The sequence below is a fragment of the Oryx dammah genome, unplaced genomic scaffold (assembly GCF_014754425.2).
Source record: "Oryx dammah isolate SB20612 unplaced genomic scaffold, SCBI_Odam_1.1 HiC_scaffold_18, whole genome shotgun sequence".
NCBI classification, from domain to species: domain Eukaryota; kingdom Metazoa; phylum Chordata; class Mammalia; order Artiodactyla; family Bovidae; genus Oryx; species Oryx dammah.
This window is the reverse complement of record NW_024070202.1, coordinates 23,578,298-23,602,174: the sequence shown is the minus strand read 5'-3', so window position 1 is coordinate 23,602,174 and position 23,877 is coordinate 23,578,298. Positions and strand designations below refer to the sequence as shown.

The window sequence follows — 23,877 nt, the reverse complement described above, 5'->3', positions numbered from 1 at the left end:
TCTCGAAGAGTTGGACCCGACTGAGTGACTTCACTTTCGCTTTTCACTTTCATGCATTGGAGAAGGAAATGGCAACCCACTCCAGTGTTCTTGCCTGGAGAATCCCAGGGATGGGGGAGCCTGGTTGGCTGCCGTTTATGGGGTCGCACAGAGTCGGACATGACTGAAGTGACTTAGCAGCTGCTTTTTAAAACAGATGTACACATTCATATGTGATATTTTGATCCCTTCAAAATATTAAACAATTAATATGCCTTTGCTGCTGCTAAGTCACTTCAGTCGTGTCCGACTCTGTGCGACCCCATGGATGGCAGCCCACCAGGCTCCCCCGTCCCTGGGATTCTCCAGGCAAGAACACTGGAGTGGGTTGCCATTTCCTTCTCCAATGCATGAAAGTGAAAAGTGAAAGTGAAGCCGCTCAGTCGTGTCTGACTCTTAGCGACTTTACCCATCAAATATTTTAGTTCCTCAAATAATTCCCCATATCTCATGAACTGAGAGGACTCCCCCCACACTTGCTGATTCTCTGAGTGGAATTCATTTGGTTTATTCTGATGTATGGTTTCAGCTTACCAGTGTTCTGTGCTGCATATTTTTAAATGGTACAGATTCTTACTTGGATCTAGAGATTAAAACTTCTGTATTCTCTGTTTCATTCTATAAATGGTTTGCACATTCAGACACAGCAAAGTTGTCCCTTATTTAAATGTACATGAGCAAGCAATACTGTCCTTGGGTTTTGAAAAAGAAGCGGGAATATTTTTTGATATGTTCTCTCTCTGAGTCAACAGATTCAGACTAATTGTGTCAGACTTGGAAGAAAGAGACAAGTCAAATTATTTTGGTAGTTTCATAAGGAATTCACGTCTCAAACCCTCTTTTCTTTAGATAGCATATAGTAAGTGCCGCATGTAAGATGCCAAAGTTACAAGGAGTAGAGATCAAATGGGGTTTCAAAATAGGGAAAAAATAAGGACTAACAGCTTGTACTTCATTTGGGATAATCACACATTCTGCAAAGACCTACTTGAAAGGAATTATAAGGTAGGCTATATAACTCTCATACCACAAGAATAAATTAAACCATGATGCATTTTCAAAGCATGGCCTCCAATTTTAAAACATAGGTACATAGTGTCCTTGGTAGCACTCTTTCTCATTCTATATACTTTTCAGGATTACCTTCGATAGTTTTTTTTTTTTTTTTCCCTCTGGGAAATAAAGAACACTGGATAATAATAAAATTTTCAAGATCTGGGGTAACCTTGACTCAGAAACCATGTTTGTGTGTATATATATATATATACACACACACACATATATATATAATTCCTTGAGACTTAAAATAATCTAAGTTATCTATATAAGATGTATTCATGTTTGAAAAAAATCACAAATTATTATTGAATAATGAGGTGCTATAATCTGCTTTGTTGATCGCTCTGAGAATTCATCTGTTTCATCACCACATTACCATCAGGAATATGATAGCCGTTCTTGATTATATAGGCTGAATAATAAGAGCTTCTTAACAAGAAGACATACATTTTAAAAGGAAAAACTATTATTCTTGTTAATGAACAATGATCATGTATTTGGTAAAAGTAAAATACTTAGTTTTTATAGAATAAAATATTTTAAGATAAACATAAGTAGGTATAAGTGTTATGAGTGTGTAGGTAGTTGTGTTTGTTGAACTTGTAAAGCCTAGTGATCCACCTGGCATTTCATGTAGCAGATGATATATTGTTTTGGAACGTTTTGTTGCCGTTAAGTGCCTCTTATCACCTATTTAAATATATGATGATTAATTCTATTGTTACCATGTTGTACTCTTAGTTTTTGAATGTATCTCCTATGTACCATCTTTCCACTTTCCCATAACCTCTTCTGCTTCATTGTAAATGCCAAATCCTTAATCCCCTATCTCTTTACTATTCCAATGACCCATTTCTCATTTTACCCTCTCTAGAATCTATCACTTGAACTATTACCTTTACAAAACAGTTTTCTCATTTGGAATCCTTTTTTTTCTTCCTTTCAAGAGGCTCACAAACCCTCAGTCATGGATCAATATTATGATCCCATATTTCAGTCCCTACGATTTGAACACAGCATAACCAGAGAGAAATCTCATGAATACAGATTTTTGCCACTATAAATTCGTAACACCAGGTATCTTTTTTCTTTTATTTTTTGATTGGCATATAATTGCTTTACAAGGTTGTGTTGGTTTCTGCTATACAACAACATGAATCAGTCATTAGTATACATGTATCCCTTCTCTTCTGAGCCTCCCTCCCAGTTCTCTATCCCTCCCTCCCTCCAGGTCATCACAGAGCACAGAGCTGAGCTCCATGTGCTGTACCACAGCTTCCTGCTGCTGCTAAGTCGCTTCAGTCGTGTCCGACTCTGTGCGACCCCACAGATGGCAGCCCACCAGGCTCCTCCATCCATGGGATTTTCCAGGCAAGAGTACTGGAGTGGCTTGCCATTGCCTTCTCCACAGCTTCCTGCTAGCTATCTAACTTACTCATGGTGACTGAACGCCCACGGGCTTCCCTGGTTGCTCAGTGGTAAAGAATCTGGCTGCCAGTGCAAGAGATGCTTGTTCGATCGCTGGTTGGGGAAGATCCCTAGAGAAGGAAATGGCAACTCACTCCAGTATTCTTGCCTGGGAAATGCCATGGACAGTGGAGCCTGGTGGGCTATAGTCCATTGGGTCTCAAAGATAATGGATACAGCTTAGCAACTAAAGAACAACAGGCTAACACCCAGTATTAACAAGATCTTAACACCTCTTAAGCTTTAAAAAAAAAGAAAAAAATCTATTCTGAAAAGTATTTATTCTTGTTCCCATCTCCTAGATCAATTAGATTAAACTTTTGAAACCTCTTTTAGTTTATTTGTATCTTTCCCCTCACTCTCAACAGATGACATTTTTTATTAACATCACACACACACACACACACATACAGCAGGCATTGTCTAACATAAAATGTCTCAGTTATTTCTCACACAATCCAAAACTCTTTATTACCCTTTCGGAGAATGTATATTACTATATTCCAGATGGAGCCCTTCATCTGAGTGTTCCATAAGGAATCAAACTAATTGTATCTGAAAGTCAAATAATTATATTCTACCCAAATCTGCTTCTATGCCTATCTTCTTTCTTGATGAATGGAACCTGAGTATTTATCAATTTCCCTACCTGAACATCTTGGATTCTCCCTACCCTTCACTGCTTTTCTCCTCACGTTTAATTAATCGAAAAGTGCTCTCTGTTACTCGTTGTAACTTCTTCTTCTCAAACGTTCTGGCAGTGTCATTGGATTCATCATTGTGTCACAGACTTTTATTTAGTATGACTCCCAGCCAGGCCCTACCCTTCTGTGTGCAAAATGGTTTTCCTAACACAGCAGTGTGATAATATTATTTTGAGGTTCTGGCTGTCACTGTCACCTGCTGGAATGTTTTTTAAACCTTTATTTTGCAAGTAAACGTAAATCCTAGTTATTTAAAGTCAATTAAAGCTGAGTTCCTTTGCTTTGGGGATGGTACAGGAGATGTCTAAGTACAGGGAAGTCCTAATCTTTCTGCCTCCCTCCTACACCCTCATCGCCCACCACCACCCCCCCCAACCTTCACCAGGCTGGATACACCCCCTCCTGAAGTGCCCTTGCTGAGCCTCCAGGGCCTGGGCAGGACAGTTAAGCAGTTGACAAAGTCTGAGTTTCATAGCATTAAGTCCATGCCATGGGCTTCCCTTGTGGCTCAGCTGATGAAGAATCCACATGCAATGCAGGAGACCCAGGTTCAATCCCTGGGTTCAGAAGATCCCCTGGAGAAGGGAAAGGCTACCCACTCCAGTATTCTGGCCTAGAGAATTCCGTGGACTGTGTAGTCCATGGGGTCGCAAAGAGTCAGAGACAACTGAGCAACTTCACTTCCCTTCACTTTTCTGTTATAAAGTTAATATTTTGGACCCTGGGAGTCCAACAGGAATATACAGAATGAGTGTTTGAAGCATCTAATAAACCATACAACCTCCTCTTCTAATTGCCCTATTATTAGAGAAAGGAAGGTTACAAATGTCACAAATATCTACTTTGAATTGCTATCTTATACAAAAAGAAGTAATATTTAGCTGAAATGTGTTATTTCTAGGAATGCATGTGCTACAACAGTCACAGGTGGGAGCTAGAGATAGGCATGGATATGCCAGCTATCCTGCAAGTGGCATATCCTGCAGATGGTGGGACTTTTACAAGGGTGCCCAGGGTGCTTCCTAGCCCACCAGGATCCTCCATCCATGGAATTTTCCAGGCATGAGTACTGGAGTGGGTTGCCATTTCCTTCTCCAGGGGATCTTCCTGACCCAGGGATTGAACCCGGGTCTCATGCATTCCAGGCAGATGCTTTACCATCTGAGCCACCAGGGAATCTCCCTTATAAGAGTAAACGTTCTTTATTAGCCATCAGTTCAGTTCAGTTGCTCAGTTGTCTCCGACTCTTTGCGACGCTATGGACTGCAGCACGCCAGGCCTCCCTGTCCATCACCCACTCCTGGGGTTTACTCAAACTGATGCCCATTATGTTGGTGATACCATCCAACCATCTCACCCTCTGTCGTCCCCTTCTCCTCCTGCCTTCAATCTTTCCCAACATCAGGGTCTCTTCAAATGAGTCAGCTCTTCACATCAGGTGGCCAAAGTATTGGAGTTTCAGCTTCAACATCAGTCCTTCCAATGAATATCCAAGACTGATTTCCTTTACTGTGGACTGGTTGGATCACCTTGCAGTCCAAGGGACTCTCAAGAGTCTTCTCCAACACCACTGTTCAAAAGCATCAATTCTTCAGTGCTCAACTTTCTTTATAGTCCAAATCTCACATCCATACGTGACCACAGGAAAAACCATAGCCTTGACTAGACGGACCTTTGTTGGCAAAGTAATGTCTCTGCTTTTGAATATGCTATCTAGGTTGGTCATAACTTTTCTTCCAAGGAGTAAGCGTGTTTTAATTTCATGGCTGCAGTCACCATCTGTAGTGATTTTGGAGGCCCCCCTCGCCAATTTCTGCCACTGTTTCCATTGTTTCCCCATCTATTTGCCATGATATGATGGGACCTTGCTGCTGCTAAGTCGCTTCAGTCATGTCCGACTCTGTGCGATCTCATAGACGGCAGCCCACCAGGCTCCCCCGTCCCTGGGATTCTCCAGGCAAGAACATTGGAGTGGGTTGCCATTTCTTTCTCTAATGCATGAAAGTGAAAATTGAAAGTGAAGTCGCTCAGTCATGTCCGACTCTTAGCGACCCCATGGACTGCAGCCTACCAGGCTCCTCCGTCCATGGGATTTTCCAGGCAAGAGTACTGGAGTGGGGTGCCATTGCCTTCTCCGATGGGACCTTAGGTCAGTGTAAAATTTAGGTGATTATTTCTTATTAGCTGTTTTATAGGGTACAAAGAGACCATTTTCCTAGCATCCTTTAAGTCAGATCATGTGGTGAATTGACCAGTTGTGTGATTTAATTATTCATTTTACTATTCATTAATTCATGCATATATTCCTTTTCCAAAACATATTATGTGCCAAGAATTCCATAAGAAAACAGAGGATCCTTTAGAGTCAGGGAGAAAAACAGGCATTTAGATGGTCAATTATCTAACAGTAAAATAAATGCTGCGCTCTATTTATCAGGCGTGTCTGAGATTTGAACCATAAATTAAAAATATCCAGGTTAGCTAGAGGTAGGAGTAGGTATGAGTGGGAGTGGATTGGGAGTTCTAGGAATAGAAAGCAACCTATACATTTCTCTTTAAATATTAAAACCGTGTCCCATCACAGTACAGAGCACAAACTTTAAGACGGTCAATATTTATTTATTCAAAAATATTTATTGATCACTTACAATGTGGCAGGTACTATTAAAATTACTGGGAGTACATCAGTGACCTAAATAGAACTAACCCTCCCATAGTCACTTACATTCTAGTGGGGAAAGAAAGACTAATAAAAAAGTTAAAAAAATTATATCAGGTTGGATGGTAATGAGTGCTTTTGGCAATGATGAATCAGGAACTGTGGGTAGAGGCTGAGGATGAATGAAAGTCCTAGGTTTCTCATGGTTGATTGAAACTGGGATGAGGGTCAGAAGGAGGTAATTTTTGACGGTGCCAGAGTGGATAGTAGTCATGGCTTTGAAAGTATTGGGCTCAGCCTGGAGATAGGGTTGGGGGAGGGGTTCTGGCAGGATGAGAGTCCTGATGGCCTTTGGAATGGGCAAGAAGGTAGGCTTTTTGGGCACCCTGAGAGACCTAGGCTGGGCTTTGACTCATTTAGACTGGGACAGATGACATGATCAGAGCACAGATGAGTTGGGTAGCCAGGATCCCGTGGTGGAGAGCGTTGTCCGTCATGCTGCATTTTGAATTTTATCCAGAAGAAAGTGGAGAGCTGTGGAAAGGATGTAAGGCAGAAAATACCTACTGTCAGGTGTGTGGAAGCTATCATGAAAGCAGGTGAGGTTGAAAGTATAAAAAAGATTGAGAATAATAAAAACCATTTCTGACAAATGTTAAGGTACTTTTAATCTTGGGTCTGCTCTCATTGCCCATTTGATGTGGCCACAGCACAGTGGATTTGTTCTGTGATGCTCCGTTATCAATAATGGTATTTCACTCTTGTCATATTGTCTGCATAAGCAAACAGTCATACCACAGGGGCTTGTTTTAGACAGAAAAGGTGAAGCAAATCCTTTTGCTTCATAAGGACGTTAATCAACTTAAGAACAGAAAATTGTATAGTGAAAATGAGGTACTTAAACTTTGGGAATATGTTCCTTTGCTGAATGACCTTGCTGACTGTTCTTGCCAGAAGACGCACTTCATTAATTGTGCTGAGAAGAAAGTATTCCTCTTATCAGCACTGTCTTAAGGATATTCAGTGGATGTGGGTGTGTTTGTGTGTGTTTACTGTAAAGCAGTTTTATAGGTCTTTTGTGTCTAATAAGCTATTCAGTTTCCACCATGCAAACAGACGCGGGGCAGTTGCCCCCAAACGCAAACTGAACACAGTACACGATGATTTAACTATGAGATGAGTAGATTCTTGGCACCCAGTAGGCCATTTTAAAGATATTTGAGCATTTATTAATGTAGATATACTTTATTGGTAATAATGATTAGAGTCTGTGCAGTTTATGTGCCTACATACAAATGCTTTAGAAATAAAGATAAAAGAATTTTTATACACTGGCCAACTAGCATTTATATATCAACCATTACATTTTTTTGTACCTCTATAGTGCCAAATTCAGACTTCTAATTAGTATTATTATTAGTAGTGATGCTTACGTTATGTTACTCCAATAAATCTTTTATCCTGAAACCCTATAAGGGCAATATAATATTTATTAGTTTCAGTGCAGTTCAGTTGCTCAGTCGTGTCCGACTCTTTGTGATCCCATAATCACAGCACGCCAGGCCTCCAGGTCCATCACCAACTCCTGGAGTTCACTCAAACTCATGTCCATCAAGTCGGTGATGCCATCAGCCATCTCATCCTCCATCGTCCCCTTCTCCTCCTGCCCCCAATCCCTCCCAGCATCAGAATCTTTTCCAATGAGTCAACTCTTCGCATGAGGTGGCGAAAGTATTGGAGTTTCAGCTTTAGCATCAGTCCTTCCAAAGAAATCCCAGGGCTGATCTCCTATAGGATGGACTGGTTGGATCTCCTTGCAGTCCAAGGGACTCTCAAGGGTCTTCTCCAACACCACAGTTCAAAAGCATCAATTCTTCAGTGCTCAGCTTTCTTCATAGTCCAACTCTCACATCCATACATGACCACTGGAAAAACCATAGCCTTGACTAGATTGATCTTTGTTGGCAAAGTAATGTCTCTGCTTTTCAATATGCTATCTAGGTTGGTCATAACTTTCCTTCCAAGAGTAGTGAAGTGAGTGAAGTCACTCAGTCGTGTCTGACTCTTTGCAACCCCATGGACTGTAGCCTCCCAGGCTCCTCTGTCCGTGGGATTTTGCAAGCAATAGTACTGGAGTGGATTGCCATTTCCTTCTTCAGGGAGTAAGCGTCTTTTAATTTCATGGCTGCAGTCACCATCTGCAGTGATTTTGGAGCCCCCCCAAAAATAAAGTCAGCCACTGTTTTCACTGCTTCCCCATCTATTTCCCATGAAGTGATGGGACCAGATGCCATGATCTTCATTTTCTGAATGTTGAGCTTTAAGCCAACTTTTTCACTCTCCTCTTTCACTTTCATCAAGAGGCTCTTTAGTTCTTCTTCACTTTCTGCCATAAGGGTGGTGTCATCTGCATATCTGAGGTTATTGATATTTCTCCCGGCAATCTTGATTCCAGCTTGTGCTTCTTCCAGCCCAGTGTTTCTCATGATGTACTCTGCATAGAAGTTAAATAAGCAGGGTGACAATATACAGCCTTGATGTACTCCTTTTCCTATTTGGAACCAGTCTGTTGTTCCATGTCCAGTTCTAACTGTTGCTTCCTGACCTGCATACAGATTTCTCAAGAGGCAGGTCAGGTGGTCTGGTATTCCCATCTGTTTCAGAATTTTCCACAGTTTACTGTGATCCACACAGTCAAAGGCTTTGGCATAGTCAATAAAGCAGAAATGGATGTTTTTCTGGAACACTCTTGCTTTTTCCATGATCCAGTGGATGTTGACAATTTGATCTCTAGTTCCTCTGCCTTTTCTAAAACCAGCTGGATTAGTTTACAGAGCTTCAAATCAATCATAGGTATCGTTTACTTTGTGATGTGTTCTAAAAATATTTAGTAGCAAGCTAGAGAATATGCCATGATATTAGGTATTTGCTTTTAGGCGCTAGAACAGAAGCCCTATGAAAATGGGATTTTCATCCGTGTTGTTCAATATTTGATCTCCAGTGCCTAGAACCTAGTTTTACATGAATAACACTAAAGGTCTTTAATATTTATTTAGGTCTGGGACTCCCTGGTGGCTCAGCAGTAAAGAATCCACTTACCAATGCAAGAGACAGTTTTTTTTTTTTTTTTTTTATCCCTCTGTTGCGAAGATCCCCTGAAGAAGGAAATGGCAACCCACTCCAGTTCTTGCCTGGGAAATCCAGAGAGCTTGCTAGGCTATAGTCCATGGGCTTGTAAAAGAGTTAAACATGACTTAGTGACTAAACGTAACAACGACATGCTTATAAAGGATATGCTAGTTGTATACCTATTAAATGAAAAGAAAAGTCATTCATAATCCATTTCCCTATGAGAAAATGCAGGTAAAGATTTGGTAAATATGTATTTTTATGTGTGCATTCTCATACATGCAAGCCAGTGTATACACAGTCTTCTCACAAAGCTGTATTAAGTGGATGGCCCAAGGACTGATCTAAATGGAAAGTGAACGTTTAAGAGCTCTCCGCCATGGCTCGGATCTCTAATTTCCTTCCAGAAGTTTATGAAATAATCAATGTAGGTACTCTTGAGAGTCTTGAAAACCAGAGTCTTAAAAGGTCATTTATTGAGAGGCAGGAGACAGATTTCACTGATTTTGTTTTTGCTTTCTAGCGCCACAAAAGTATACTTAAAGCTTGAAATAATCCTACATCAGGTTGCCTTTTAAATTGTGGGTACACAACTGGTCTTTGTTTTCTTGAATGCAAAATGGAAATAACATCTGTCTTACTGGGTCGTGTGAGACTCAAAAATGTAATTTACATTAACAATGCGGGCTATTACTGTTATTCACAAATAGGTCATTTTTCTGTATTTCAGTTTGCAAATACAGAATAAAGATCTCAGTGTAGTCTTTTCCCCCTTACAATATCATACATCCAGAAAGAGTATAGTAAAATTTAAAGAGTATTATTAGGGACTTTCCTGGTGTTACACTGGATGAGAATCTGTCTGGCAGTGTAGGGGACATGGGTTTGATTCCTGGTCCAGGAGGATCCCATATGCCATGGAGTGACTAAACCTGTTGGCCCCAAATACTGAGCCAGTGCTCTAGAGCCTGAGAGCGACAACTGCTGAAGCCTTGTGGGCTCGAGAGCCCATGCTTAGTCAAAAAAAAAGCGCCGCAGGAGAAGCCTGCACACCGCACCTAGAGAGTGGCCCCCACTCCCCTCAGCTAGAGAAAAGCCTGCATGCAGCAATGAAGACCCAGCACAGCCAAAGTAGTTAATTCTTTAATTAAAAATAAAAAGTATTATGGAGATTTCATTTTAATGTGACAAATACAGGAATTTTGGTAACATGACTTTTCACATGTGGTGGTTTAATTCCCACACTTACTTAGAGTATATTGAGGGATCTGAGATTAATTCAACCAACTCTCAATACGCTGCCTGTGGACAGACAATGTGCCGCCTGCACTGTGGTTGCCACTAGCTCAAGGTAGCACTGAAATCTAAACTCAACAATCAATTAAAACAACTCAGTTCTTTACTCAAATACCAGCCACGTCTCACGCTCTAAACAACTGTGTGTGGTTAATAGCACTGTATTAAACAGTGCAATGTACAGAACATTTTTGTCATTGCAGAATGTTATACTGGTCAGGACTGAGAGAAAAGTTTTGTTTTTACTGCTTTTTGAAAAGAGCCCGAAGTTCGAAATAAGATGTGCTTGTATGCTCAGTCGCTGAGTTGTGTCTGACTCTTTATGATCCCTGGGATTGTAGCCCGCCAGGCTCCTCTGTCCATGGGATTTTGCGGGCATAAGTACTGGAGCGGATGGCCATTTCCTTCTCCAGGTGATCTTCCTGACTCAGGGACTGAACTCACATCTCCTGTGTCTTCAGCATTAGCCGGAAGATTCTTTACCACTGAGCCACCTAGGAAACCTCGATATGTGATTATACTATGTGATAAACTGCTTTAGAAGCCCCACAAATTTCTGCAAATTGAACCAGTATAAAAACTGGAAAAACCAAATTACCAGAGTGTTTTCTTGTGTGATAACTTCAGAATTTTAATTTGTGTTATTAGCTTTGAATATTTCATTTTAATAGAGGAAGGGGAATAATGGAGATAACACTACCATTTTCATTATCTGGAATGCTAGTGTTTGAAAATAAAATAAACTGGAGCAGAGATTGAACATGTACCAAGACAGATTTGCTAATAATTGAACCTTGAGACTGGAATTAAATGTATCTATTAGAATAGAACCTTTAAAATCATTGTTTCAAGAAATGGAGTATCCATATCAGAATACAATGAAAATAAGGTGTTTGAAGAATTTGTTAGTTATAAACAATATTCAATTTGACTAATGTTAATAATTTTTATACTTAAAACTTTGCAGAGAAGAATGTTTATATATATATGTGTATATATACATATATATAAAATCATCATAAAAGAAAAATGCCGTCAGAGTACAGTTTAATTATTCCCAATAAAATTAATAGACTCTAATTGCCATTCAATAGTGAAATAATTTTCACTTTATTTTGTACTTTGTTGTACCTTGTAATATATATTATATGTGTATAGCTATATATGGGTCTGTGGACATAAATGGCATATGTGCAGGTGTATACGCTTCATTTTTGTGGGGAAATATTTAAAGAAGCATAACCTTGGGCAAGTCAGAGAATGGGTGAATTTGGGTGTCAATCACTTGATCTTCAGAACTAAATATTGACCACTTGAGGCAAAACAAAGACACCTTGCTTTTATACCTAGCTTCACGCACAGTTCCAATTGTGAAGAGAGAGTTTCGCCAGTGATTGGATGGGTTAAAATGGGCTTTGTTAAAGGGAAGCAGGCTTTTGAGCCTCTTCTTCAGAGGCTATTACTGCTAAAGAGAATTGGAGATTTCCATTTACCATCTCACTTCATGAGATGCTCTAGGCAGGAAACCAGGCTTGCTGTGTTCATTTGCCATTTGCAATCTCCTATGTTTTCTGTATAACCCTTAGCACAAACTGCTTAAAAGGAAAAAGACTTTTCTTCAGGGCAGTGTACTTTCTGAGAGATGAGTAAGTACTGGGTAAGACCTACAGCCAAATTTAGGGACAGAAAAAAAAGTTTTACAGGGTAGAGTACAGATGTAAAAATAACCTCTGTGAAGACAGATTGAGGCCCTATGACCTGTTTTCAAAATATTAAATGAAAAAATAAACATTTTCAGCACAGAAGAAAAAGTGGGCTGATCTAAGGGAGAAGGTGAGGGCAGGAACCATCCCAAGCTTCTTTAATGCAATACCTCAAGATTTAGTAGTAGCCCAGCTCTCTCTTTAGTTTTTTGTTGTTGTAAAGTAATTGTGGAAAAGGCCTTTGACATTTTATTTGTTTTCTCTGATGCACCGTATAAATCTTTGCAAAAAGTATACATTTTACCTCTCAAATTTAGCTGAAATTGGGCTTAAGGAAAATTGGATTCGTTCTTCCTTGTGTGTTGTCATATATGCCCATAATTTCTTTTTAAATAACTTTTCAATTCTTTTATATGTGAAATTAAGGTGCAATTCAAAGCATCATAAAACTTTTAGTTTATAACATATCATGGATTGCAAATGGCAAATGGTCATTTTGTCAAGCAGAAACAATTTTAGTAGAGTAACATGTTTCTTGACCAAAAGTAGTATTAAATTTAAATTATACATTTGTGTTTATGTTCAGTATGTACATTACATACAAGAAAGGCAAGCAGAAAACTGTGATACTCATGTTCTCCAAATTTTCGTGTTCAGTATTATGAAAACTGATACTGAGATACCATAACCTTTGTTTTATAAATACAGATGATCATAAATGAAAAGATGTAAGTGAAAATGGATACTTTTTGTCTTTCTTCCAGATGGATGTGACAACACACCCTTTTTATTCTTTCTTATTTTGTGCTGAGTTGTGGTGTAAAAGAATTAAATGTAACTTATTAAAGCAGTGCCATAAAGGGGGAGCATGGAAGAGAGGATTAGCTCATCATGCAGGATGAGTTAGGTCATAGTTTAGCCAACCATAATTCAAGTGCTGTGTTCTCCAAGTCTGGAAGTTATGGCCATGTGAAGGATCAGTGCCAAAATGTCTTTTATCATAGACTGAAACTGCTTATTCCTGCAGCTGGTGAGGCTTTAGATGGTTAGTTAGAAGTAGTCAGGTATTTTCTTTTTAAAGCTCAGGATTGTCTTCTATTCTCTGCCCTTGGTTTATAAAGGTGACCATATTACTTTGCATCAGCTATACAGTGACACTTTGTCAAGGGGGGAAATCAATTTATAATGTATGTATGTGTATATGTATATATGTGTGTGTCTATATCTTTTTCAATAATGGTAAACAAAAGTAGCATTAGTGTGAAGCATAGAGTTATGTTTGAGATAAGGCTTTGGTAAAAATGAAAGATGTGAAGCACTGTTTTTCAAACTGTGGGTTGTGGCCCATAATGAATTCAACTTAAGGGGTCTTTGACAAAAGAATTTCAAGAATGAAATAGAAGAGAATAGGTTAACAGTGGAAGGAAAATATTGGCACGTGTAGGAAACCTCCTAGTATGTGTGTGTGTTTGTATTTGTGCTGGATTAAGATGTAAATTGTTTTTCTTACTTTTTCTTCCTATTGGCCTTGAACAAAAATAGTCCGTAAGCTATTAGTGTAGACTGAAGAGGACAAATTTGCTAGTTATGAAACTCTGGCAATTAATTTCACTAAGGTTGTGTCTCATCTGTAAAATGGTAATAATGCAGACTCCTTCACAGGGTTAAGGGGAGAGTTAAGTAAGATGATGTTTCATGTTTAAGTGCCCAGCGTGGTTCCTGCCACATATCACACACTCAGTAAATGACACATTTTCTTAGTAGTAACCTTGTGACTACTAAACTAACTTCTGACTTTGCATAATGCATGAAATTGTATTCCTGGATATCTTGAAATGGCTGAAGGAAATGACAGGGATTTTATCAAAGTTACACGTGGAAGGAAATAAACTAGAGCAACAGATGTCATTAGGTTCAGGTGTGCTGGTGAATGACAGATGAATGACAGGCTTTTAGACTGTATTTGGTTAAGGTGATTCCTTCTGTTCCAGTAACTCCTGGTTGATTAGGAACCATGTAGCCAGTCACCCCATTAGCCATCTCACCCTCATACTTTTCATGTGACCAAACCGACCTCAGAGGATGATCGAGGTTTACCTTGTCAGATGCATATGGTCTTATTTCAGAGGCTTCTCTCATAAGATGGAACTATTTATTGTGATAAGGTTTCAGCTTATTTATCAGCATCCAGATAATCTGCAGTCATTAGCTCTTATGACTAGGCATTCAAGTTTACTACCCTTGTCTTGGAATAGGCACAATGAGTAAGTGTCAGAAATAAAGTATGGACCGTATTTAAACTGCAGTTGTGTAGTCTTACTTCGCTAATTAAATCTGTCCTGTTTATCCAGGTTTCTTGTATGTTCTTTTTCTCTTACCCATGGGAAGATTCCTTGATGGCAAAAAGGATGTCTTTTGCATGATTGGACATAAATGCATGTTTTTATGTATGAATGATACCTGGTTGTCAGTATATAAATCGTATTGTGACAGATCCACATGTCCTCAGCTTTTTTTTTTAATGAAAGACCATTTTTCAGTCTTCCAAATGATTTATAGCTGTCACTCCCTAAAGTGGAGAAAGGTAGAATAGGAAAGTAGTGCTTCATGCTTTGGATTCTGTCCACCAACCAACCCTGGGCAACAGAATTCTGACCCACATACCCTCCAGTGAGTCTGCCGAGCAGCCTAGTGTCCCTGAATGCCAAAGAACTCTCCATTACTTAAGAGAGTCATGGAATGTCTGTCTCCGTTGTACTAGTACCAGAGGTTTGGGTGGTTTGATGCAGAAATATACAGTTCTTTATATGGTCTGTGCATTCATTATCTCTCCATTTCCATTTTTTTGTTTGTTTGAGAGCACTGTGAATTTCTTTAAGTATGTAAAGACAAATAATTTTTTTTCCAGGTCTGAAAATGAATAAAGGTGCCATCACCCCTCCTCGTACTTCTCCAGCAAACACGTGTTCCCCAGAAGTAATCCATCTGAAGGATATTGTCTGTTACCTGTCTCTCCTCGAAAGAGGAAGACCTGAGGATAAACTGGAGTGTATGTGCTTCTTCACTTAATTTACTTATCATGATTGGGGTGGGGGAAGGGGCTGGATATTGACAAACTTAAAATTGTTTCTACTATGGTTGCCTACATTCTTATTAAATGAAGTGACCTTGGTTATTAATAATAAAAAATCCTCCAACTGAAAATCAGACAGTTAAAAGATAATAAGAATCTATCAATTTTAGGTTATTATTGATCAACGTCCATTTATTACTGAGTATTTGAGTATGTTTATCGATTGACCTATTTTTTTAATTTGCTCAGTTTGTTAACCAGGTTAGGTGGAAAAGTATCTTTTGTGTTCTTTTGAAAAAAAAAAAAAAACAAAAACTCTTACTTCTAATATATAAAAGATCTTCTCATTGGTCAGAAAGAGGGTTCAGTTCATTATACACAGTCCGCCTGAGCCTTTCTCTTTGGAAATCTTCATTGAAAGCTTCTGCACTAAGTTTCTTTGCTAGGAATAAATAATTTCTTAAATGCCAAATATGAGAGTTTCATTTCTAGAAACTAACTCTGAATATTATAATTTAAGAATAGCTATTTTCCTTCTAGCATGTAGCAGGCATTTCTGATAGAGAATTTCAATCTAGTTGAAAGGAAATGTGATCTCTTTAATAAAATACAGTTACTGAGCTCTCTCTGGTGGCGGACTGTACTCATTGCAAGGCAGGAATATACTTTTTTTTTTAAACCTTTACTGTAAGCCCAATCATTTAATAATCTATTCTGTCTCTAAAGTCCTTGCTAAATAGAGAGCTGGTGGTTTGTTCGGTAATCTGATTAGCCTGGTTATATTAGATAGCATTAAAATGAATTAAACATTCTTGCTAGCTACTGGGATGATAGTAAAGACAATGAATCCTAAATTTGATATTTTAAAATCAAATATAGAATATTATGACAGCTCAGAACTATGGTTAGGTAGCATTATTGGTTAAATTTAATGATAACTTTAAAAATAATATTTGTTACTAATAAAGAATTTAATATATGATTATTTAAGTCACACCTGCCTAGGTTATGAATAAACCATATTAACATCATTCTTTAAATACATATTTATTAGTTCTAAATGTTGAATATTTGCATTTCAAGATTTATTTGTATTCCTAAGAACCTGTAGAAATCTCTCTCATTCCAAAATAAATATTAATGTTTAGTGAATTTCTATTGACGTAAAGGCCAGCGAGAAAGTTTTCTCAGGTGTTATCAGGGCCAGGTTTGGGATGATTTTAAAAATCCAAAGACAAATATTCTATTCCAGGTCTGAGAATGAATAAAGACAACATCACTTCTCCCAAGACAGTCTTTGTGTTCCAGTTTAATTATTTTTAGGTCAACTGGAAGTATTTTGTTTTTAAGGTAGAATTCTTAAGAGGTATGTTTTGGTATGTTTTAAGTTCTCTGTTTGAATCTTTGAATCTGTAGTCTTTGTCCGCTATTGCAAGGCAGAATGTTAACCCAGGAATGATTCAAAAACATTTGATGAATCAAGTCAAACCTGATCTGCCGCTTACCTTTCTTCAGTGTCATCACTCCCCTTCTCTCTTCTTTGAGTTTTCCAGCTCTTTTTTGAGCTTATAACATTCAGTTATATTTTCTTTTTGTCTTAACCATATCTTTAGCTTTTCCTCATAGACAGACCTGTTAGCTCCTGACATTACCACTGTGGTTTTCACCAGGTCTGGAATGTAAATGCATTTCAATTTCAGAAGCACATGAAGGTACCAGCTATATTGTGGTTTTCCTCTCTACCATCCTCAAGTTTGGAGGACCTTAACTTGGTTCTTACTCATCTGGAGCTTTTGTTTATGTCTGTTTTTAAATGCCAGTGTTTGGCTCCTTGCTCTACCAATTAAATCAGAAACATTTCTTTCATGTACTTCCTTAGCCATGTACTTGTACATTTTCCCTTTTACAACTGCACATTTACAAATTCCTGTGTGCAGGCAGGAAACAACAGTTAGAACTGGACATGGAACAACAGACTGGTTCCAAATAGGAAAAGGAGTACGTCGAGGCTGTATGTTGTCACTCTGCTTATTTAACTTATATGCAGAGTCCATCATGAGAAACGCTGGGCTGGAAGAAGCAGAAGCTGGAATCAAGATTGCCGGGAGAAATATCAATAACCTCAGATATGCAGATGACACCACCCTTATGGCAGAAAGTGAAGAAGAACTAAAGAACCTCTTGATGAAAGTGAAAGAGGAGAGTGAAAAAGTTGGCTTAAAGCTCAACATTCAGAAAATGAAGATCATGGCATCTGGTCCCATCACTTCATGGGAAATAGATGGGGAAACAGTGGAAAAAGTGTCAGCCTTTTTTTGGGGGGCCTCCAAAATCACTGCAGATGGTGACTGCAGCCATGAAATTACAAGATGCTTACTCCTTGGAAGAAAAGTTATGAGCAACCTAGATAGCATATTGAAAAGCAGAGACATTACTTTGCCAGCAAAGGTCTATCTAGTCAAGGCTATGGTTATTCCAGTGGTTATTGTATGGATGTGAGAGTTGGACTGTGAAGAAAGCTTAGTGCTGAAGAATTGATGTTTTTGAACTGTGGTGTTGGAGAAGACTCTTGCAAGTTCCTTGGACTACAAGGAGATCCAACCAGTCCATCCTAAAAGAGATCAGCCCTGGGTGTTCATTGGAAGGACTGATGCTAAAGCTGAAACTCCAGTACTTCGGCTACCTCATGCAAAGAGTTGACTCATTGGAAAAGACCTTGATGCTGGGAGGGATTGGGGGCAGGAGGAGAAGGGGACAATAGAGGATGAGATGGCTGGATGGCATCACCGACTCGATGGACGTGAGTCTGAGTGAACTCCAGGAGTTGGTGATGGACAGGGAGGCCTGGCGTGCTGCAATTCATGGGATCACAAAGAGTCGGACACGACTGAGCAACTGAACTGAACTGAACTGAACATTTATATGTTGTATTACAGTTACAGATTCTGAAAAGGTTTTCAATAAGTTTTTTAAAAAAATTTAATGGTTGTTAATTGGTGTGCCTGTGTACTTAGTCACTCAGTTGTGTCCGATGCTTTGCGACCCCACGGACTGTAGCCCCCTAGGCTCCTCTGTCTATGGGATTTCCCAGGCAATAACACTGAAGTGAATTGCCATTTCCTTCTCCAAGGAATCTTCCCAACCCAGGAATCGAAACAGCATCTCCTGTAGCTCCTGCACTGCGGGTGGATTCTTTATCATTGAGCCATCAAGGAAACCCCTGGTAGTTAATTTCATACATACTTATTTCTAAAGTGGTTATGACTTATTAAACGCAATATATACTAGAGAGAAGAAACTAAGAAAATTAAAATTAACACAAAAGTGGATATGATGAAGCACTTGATATAATTAACTTTTGCAGCTGAGTGTTGTTTTGGAATCTCAGTTTTCAAGTAGCTAAGTAATAAAGGAGTAGAGACACATTGCCTTAGGTCAGAGATTCTTGAACTTTATCACATGTAAGAATCACCTGCAGAACTTATGAACACACTTACTGGGCCTCAACTCCAGTCATTCAGCAGGCTTGGAATGGGATTTTAGAATTTTCAGGTCATGCTTATGTGGCAGGAACCACATTTTTGAGAAGCATTGGTTTATGCAATTCCTTTTGTCTATTGAAAATACATAACACACACACACATACACAGACACACAATTCACCTGAAACTACAATTGTTTCTTGGAATTGTTGGTGATGGTGTTTGATATGCTTTCCCTGGATTATTAGAGAAGGAAATGGCAACCCACTCCAGTATTCTTGCCTGGAGAATCCCATGGACAAAGGAGCTTGGCAGGCTACAGTCCATGGGGAGTCGGACAAGATTAGGTGACTTTCACTTCACTTGCCTGGGTTATTACATAAATGAATGGGACTGTTTTAAATTTCTTCCCCCCACAAAACAATGTTTTATAGATCTATTCCGTGATTACTGCCACTTTTAATCTCTCCACCTCTATTTTCTGCCAGGCATTTACAAAATGTTTAGAAGAAAGCTTTTTTTTTTTTTTTCCCATTGAAAGGAAACTAACAAACCAAAGCTCTTGAACTTTTCCCTGATTACATCATCTTCAACTTGCTTTCCGTCACTGGTCTTTAACTCAATGCTAATGCCCAAATGTGGGCTTTGCAGGTACTGAGACCACCCTCCCTGCGCCCCCACCGCCGTGATCAGTACAAGGTATTTATTCACCTGCTCCCACACACCCTTGGAAAGTAGGTGTGCATGCATATGTGTGCATGTCCTGAAGTTGTGGAGGAATTCTATTTTTATGTGTCCTCGTTGGCACAAGTTACCGACCATCCAGACGCATAGATGAGAACATTGTGCCAGGGCCGACTTGCCCTCTTTCCCTTAAGCCCACAGCAGTGCTTTGTGGAGAGTCATTCAGTACGTCCCTCTTAGAGTCTCCTTACATTCCTCAAATCTGTGACCTCACCTCCATTTTATTTCAGCCACTCGCTTTTGTTGCTACACCCTAAAACCTGTAGGGCTTCCCAGGTGCTGCTAGTTGGTAAGGAACCTGCCTGCCAATACAGGAGACAGAAAAGACGCAGGTTCGATCCCTGGAGGAGGGCAGGGCAACCCATTCCAGAATTCTTGCCTGGAGAATCGCATGGACAGAGGAAGCCTGGTGGTCTATAGTCATAGGGGCGAAAAGGGTCAGACACGACTGAGACGAATTAGCACACATGCGCAAGCCTTGTAATTTCCAGACTACTCTCATTCTAAAAATTTAAATTCTGGGATTTTGCTTTTTTTTTTTTAAATTAATTTATTTATTTTTAATTTTTACTTTACAATTCTGTATTGGTTTTGGCATAGATTGACATGAATCCACCACAGGTGTACAGCCTGTGTTCACTTAACTTACTTTCCAACTTTTAATTTAAATATTTATAGCGCAATTCTCGAGAACTTGGACCCTTCATTTCATTAATTGAATGAATCTTAGCTTTGACCCTTACTATCTAAGTGATCTGGGCACATATATAAAACCTCTCAGGCCTTAGTTTCCTCAGCTGTAAAACTGATAATAATGTCTATCTTGTATGTTCCTTTAAGAATTAAATGAACCATTATTTGCTAACATAAATTCCTTTACATTTCTGTGATTGTTAAGTGAAATAAAAATGAGAATTCTTACCCTTGACCACTTCCTCTTGAGCTTGCCTGCATTTTTTTGCATCTCCCACCCCATCACGTAAAGACTGATTCATAATCCATGAGGTCAACCATTCCTTTTCACTTAGGTTCGGACAGTCCAGTTTATTTGCTAATATACTAAGTTGCCAGAGATATTGTGAAATACAAATACAATTCAATGGATTATAACTCTACTCACAAACTTCAGCTGGCCTTCAGTGCCTTTAGTGTTTCTCTAATCATTGATTTTACTCTAGTTAGAAGTTTATTTAGGTGTTTCGTTACTTCAAACACCTACTATGTAATCATCATTTCACTGAGCTGTGAATTCTTGTAACTTCCTCTCATATTACCTAAAACTTGTCAGCTTTTACACCTGTACTTTCCTCTTTTTCTTCTGACTCAGGATGAATGTGTGCCTTTGATCCTTCCCTACTGAGTAACACACAAAAGTGAGCCCTTAACTTTAGCATCCATATACAAATCTAGCTCCACAATTTGACCCCAACCTACTTGGCCCATCTTGCATTTGGCTTTGATTTGCATAAAAAGTCCCAGGCTTATGAATCTACTTTTTAATCACTGGACAAACCCGGAGCTTTTCCAGCTTCATGCCTTTGCTTAAAATGTGCCTTTGCTAGATGTGTATATGTTTCCCACAGTATATTAGATCCAGTCTGTGCATACATGATAAGTCGCTTCAGTTGTGTCTGACTCTTTGCAACTCCATGGACTGTAGCCCGCCAGGCTCCTCTGTCCATGGGATTCTCCCACCAGGGAATCTTCCCAACCCAGGGATTGAACTTGCATCTCTCATATCACCTGCATTGGCAGATGGGCTCTTTACCACTATCGCCATCTGGTATAGTCTGCACTTAAAGCCCTGCTCACATCATGAATTGTGTTGCTATCTCTAATTGAAGTATTTCACTCTCCTTCCTTGTACCCTTATGCTGGGTATAAATTCCCACTCTAGTACCTACCACTTGTGTCTGTGTATTTTTCAAATGATAGAAGTTCGATTAAGGATAGTTATATGGAACTGTAGACTATGGGTGCTTGACAAGAGAAAAATAATGGAAATTATTGAAGGTATCTCAGATAACCATTATATCTACTACTGTGGGCAAGAATCCCTTAGAAGAAATGGAGTAGCCATCATAGTCAACAGAAGAGTCCGAAATGTGGTACTTGGATGCAATCTCAAAAACTACAGAATGATCTCTGTTCGTTTCCAAGGCAAACCATTCACTAGCACAGTAATCCAAGTCTATGCCCCAACCAGTAACGCTGAAGAAGCTGAAGTTGAATGGTTCTATGAAGACCTACAAGACCTTCTAGAACTAATATGCAAAAATAGATGTCCTTTCATTACAGGGAACAAGAATGCAAAAGTAGGAAATCAAGAAATACCTGGAGTAACAGGCAGATTTGGCCTTGGAGTACAAAACAAAGCAGGGCAAAGGCTAATAGAGTTTTGCCAAGAGAACGCACTGGTCATAGCAAACACCCTCTTCCAACAACACAAGAGAAGACTCTACACATGGACATCACCAGATGGTCAATACTGAAATCAGATTGATTATATTCATTGCAGCTGAAGATGGAGAAGCTCTATACAGTCAGCAAATACAAGACCTGGGAGTTGACTGTGGCTCAGATCATGAACTGCTTATTGCCAAATTTAGACTTAAATTGAAGAAAGTAGGGAAAACCACTAGACCATTCAAGTATGACTAAATCAAATCCCTTACAATTATACAGTGGAAGTGACAGATAGATTCAAGGGATTAGATCTGATAGATAGAGTGCCTGAAAAACTATGGATGGAGGTTTGTGACATTGTACAAGAGGCAGTGATCAAGACTATCCCCAAGAAAAAGAAATGCAAAAGGCAAAATGGTTGTCTGAGAAGGCCTTATAAATAAGAGAGATAAGAAAGCCTTCCTCAGTGATCAAGGCAAAGAAATAGAGGAAAACAATAGAATGGGAAAGACTAGAGATCTTTTTAAGAAAACTAGAGATACCAAGGGAATGTTTCATGCAAAGTTGGGTACAATAAAGGACAGAAATGGTATGGACATAACAGAAGCAGAAGATACTAAGAAGAGGTGACAAGAATACACAGAAGAACTGTACAAAAAAGATCTTCATGACCCAGATAACCAAGATAGTGTGATCATTCACCTTGAGCCAGACATCCTGGAGTCAGAAGTCTTGTGGGCCTTAGGAAGCATCACTATGAACAAGCTAGTGGAGGTGATAGAATTCCAGTTGAGCTATTTCAATTCCTAAAAGATGATGCTGTGAAAGTGCTGCATTCAATATGCCAGCAAATTTGGAAAACTCAGCAGTGGCCACAGGACTGGAAAAGGTCAGTTTTCATTCCAATCCCAAAGAATGTTCAAACTACTGCACAATTACACTCATCTCACATGCTAGTGAAGTAATGCTCAAAATTCTCCAAGCCAGGCTTCAACAGTACATGGACCATGAACTTCCAGATGTTCAAGCTGGATTTAGAAAAGGCAAAGGAACCAGAGATCAAACTGCCAACATCTGCTGGATCATTGAAAAAGCAAGAGAATTCCAGAAAAACATCTACTTCTGCTTTACTGACTACTCTAAAGCCTCTGGCTTTGTGGATCACAACAAGCTGTGAAAAATTCTGAAAGAGATGGGAATACCAGACCATCTGATCTCCCTCTTGAGAATTCTGTATGCAGGTCAAGAAGCAATAGTTAGAACTGTACATGGAACATACTGGTTCCAAATCAGGAAAGGAGTACATCAAGACTGTATATTGTCACCCTGCTTATTTAACTTATATGCAGAGTACATCATGAGAAATGCCAGACTGGAGGAAGCACAAGCTGGAATCAAGATTGCCGGGAGAAATATCAATAAGATGTTGATATGTATCAATAAGATACGCAGATGACACCACCCTTATGGCAGAAAGCGAAGAAGAACTGAAGAGCCTCTTGATGAAAGTGAAAGAGGAGAGTGAAAAAGTTGGCTTAAAGCTCAGCATTCAGAAAACGAAGATCATGGTATCTGGTCCCATCACTTCATGTCAAATTTATGGGGAAACAATGGAAACAGTGACACTTTATTTTGGGGGGCTCCAAAATCACTGTAGATGGTGACTGCAGCCATAAAATTAAAAGATGCTTGCTCCTTCTCAGAAAAGCTATTACCAACCTAGACAGCATATTAAAAAGCAGAGACACTGTTTTGCCAACAAAAGTCTGTCTAGTCAAATCTATGGTTTTTCCAGTAGTCATATGGATGTGAGTGCTGGACCATAAAGAAAGCTGAGCACTGAAGAACTGATGCTTTTGAACTGTGGTGTTGGAGAAGACTCTTGAGAGGCCCTTGGATTGAAAGGAGGTCCAACCAGTCCATCCTAAAGGAAATCAGTCCTGAATATTCATTGGAAGGACCGATGCTGAAGTTGAAACCCCCATACTTTGGCCACCTGATGCAAAGGACTGACTTATTGGAAAAGACCCTTATTCTAGGAAAGATTGAAGGTGGAGAAAAAAGAGAAAACAGAGGATGAGATGGTTGGATGGCATCACCAACTCAATGGACATGA

General features: G+C 39.3%; 1 protein-coding gene across 2 annotated transcripts in view; it reads left to right on the top strand.

Moving 5' to 3' along the window:
- DGKB (diacylglycerol kinase beta) overlaps positions 1-23,877 on the top strand; it is an 856,074-nt gene that overhangs the window by 207,736 nt on the left and 624,461 nt on the right. For both annotated transcript variants that reach the window (XM_040260596.1, XM_040260597.1), the window contains exon 5: positions 14,965-15,105. In XM_040260596.1, coding sequence (XP_040116530.1) covers positions 14,965-15,105 — 141 coding nt within the window. The remainder of the gene's footprint in view (positions 1-14,964; positions 15,106-23,877) is intronic.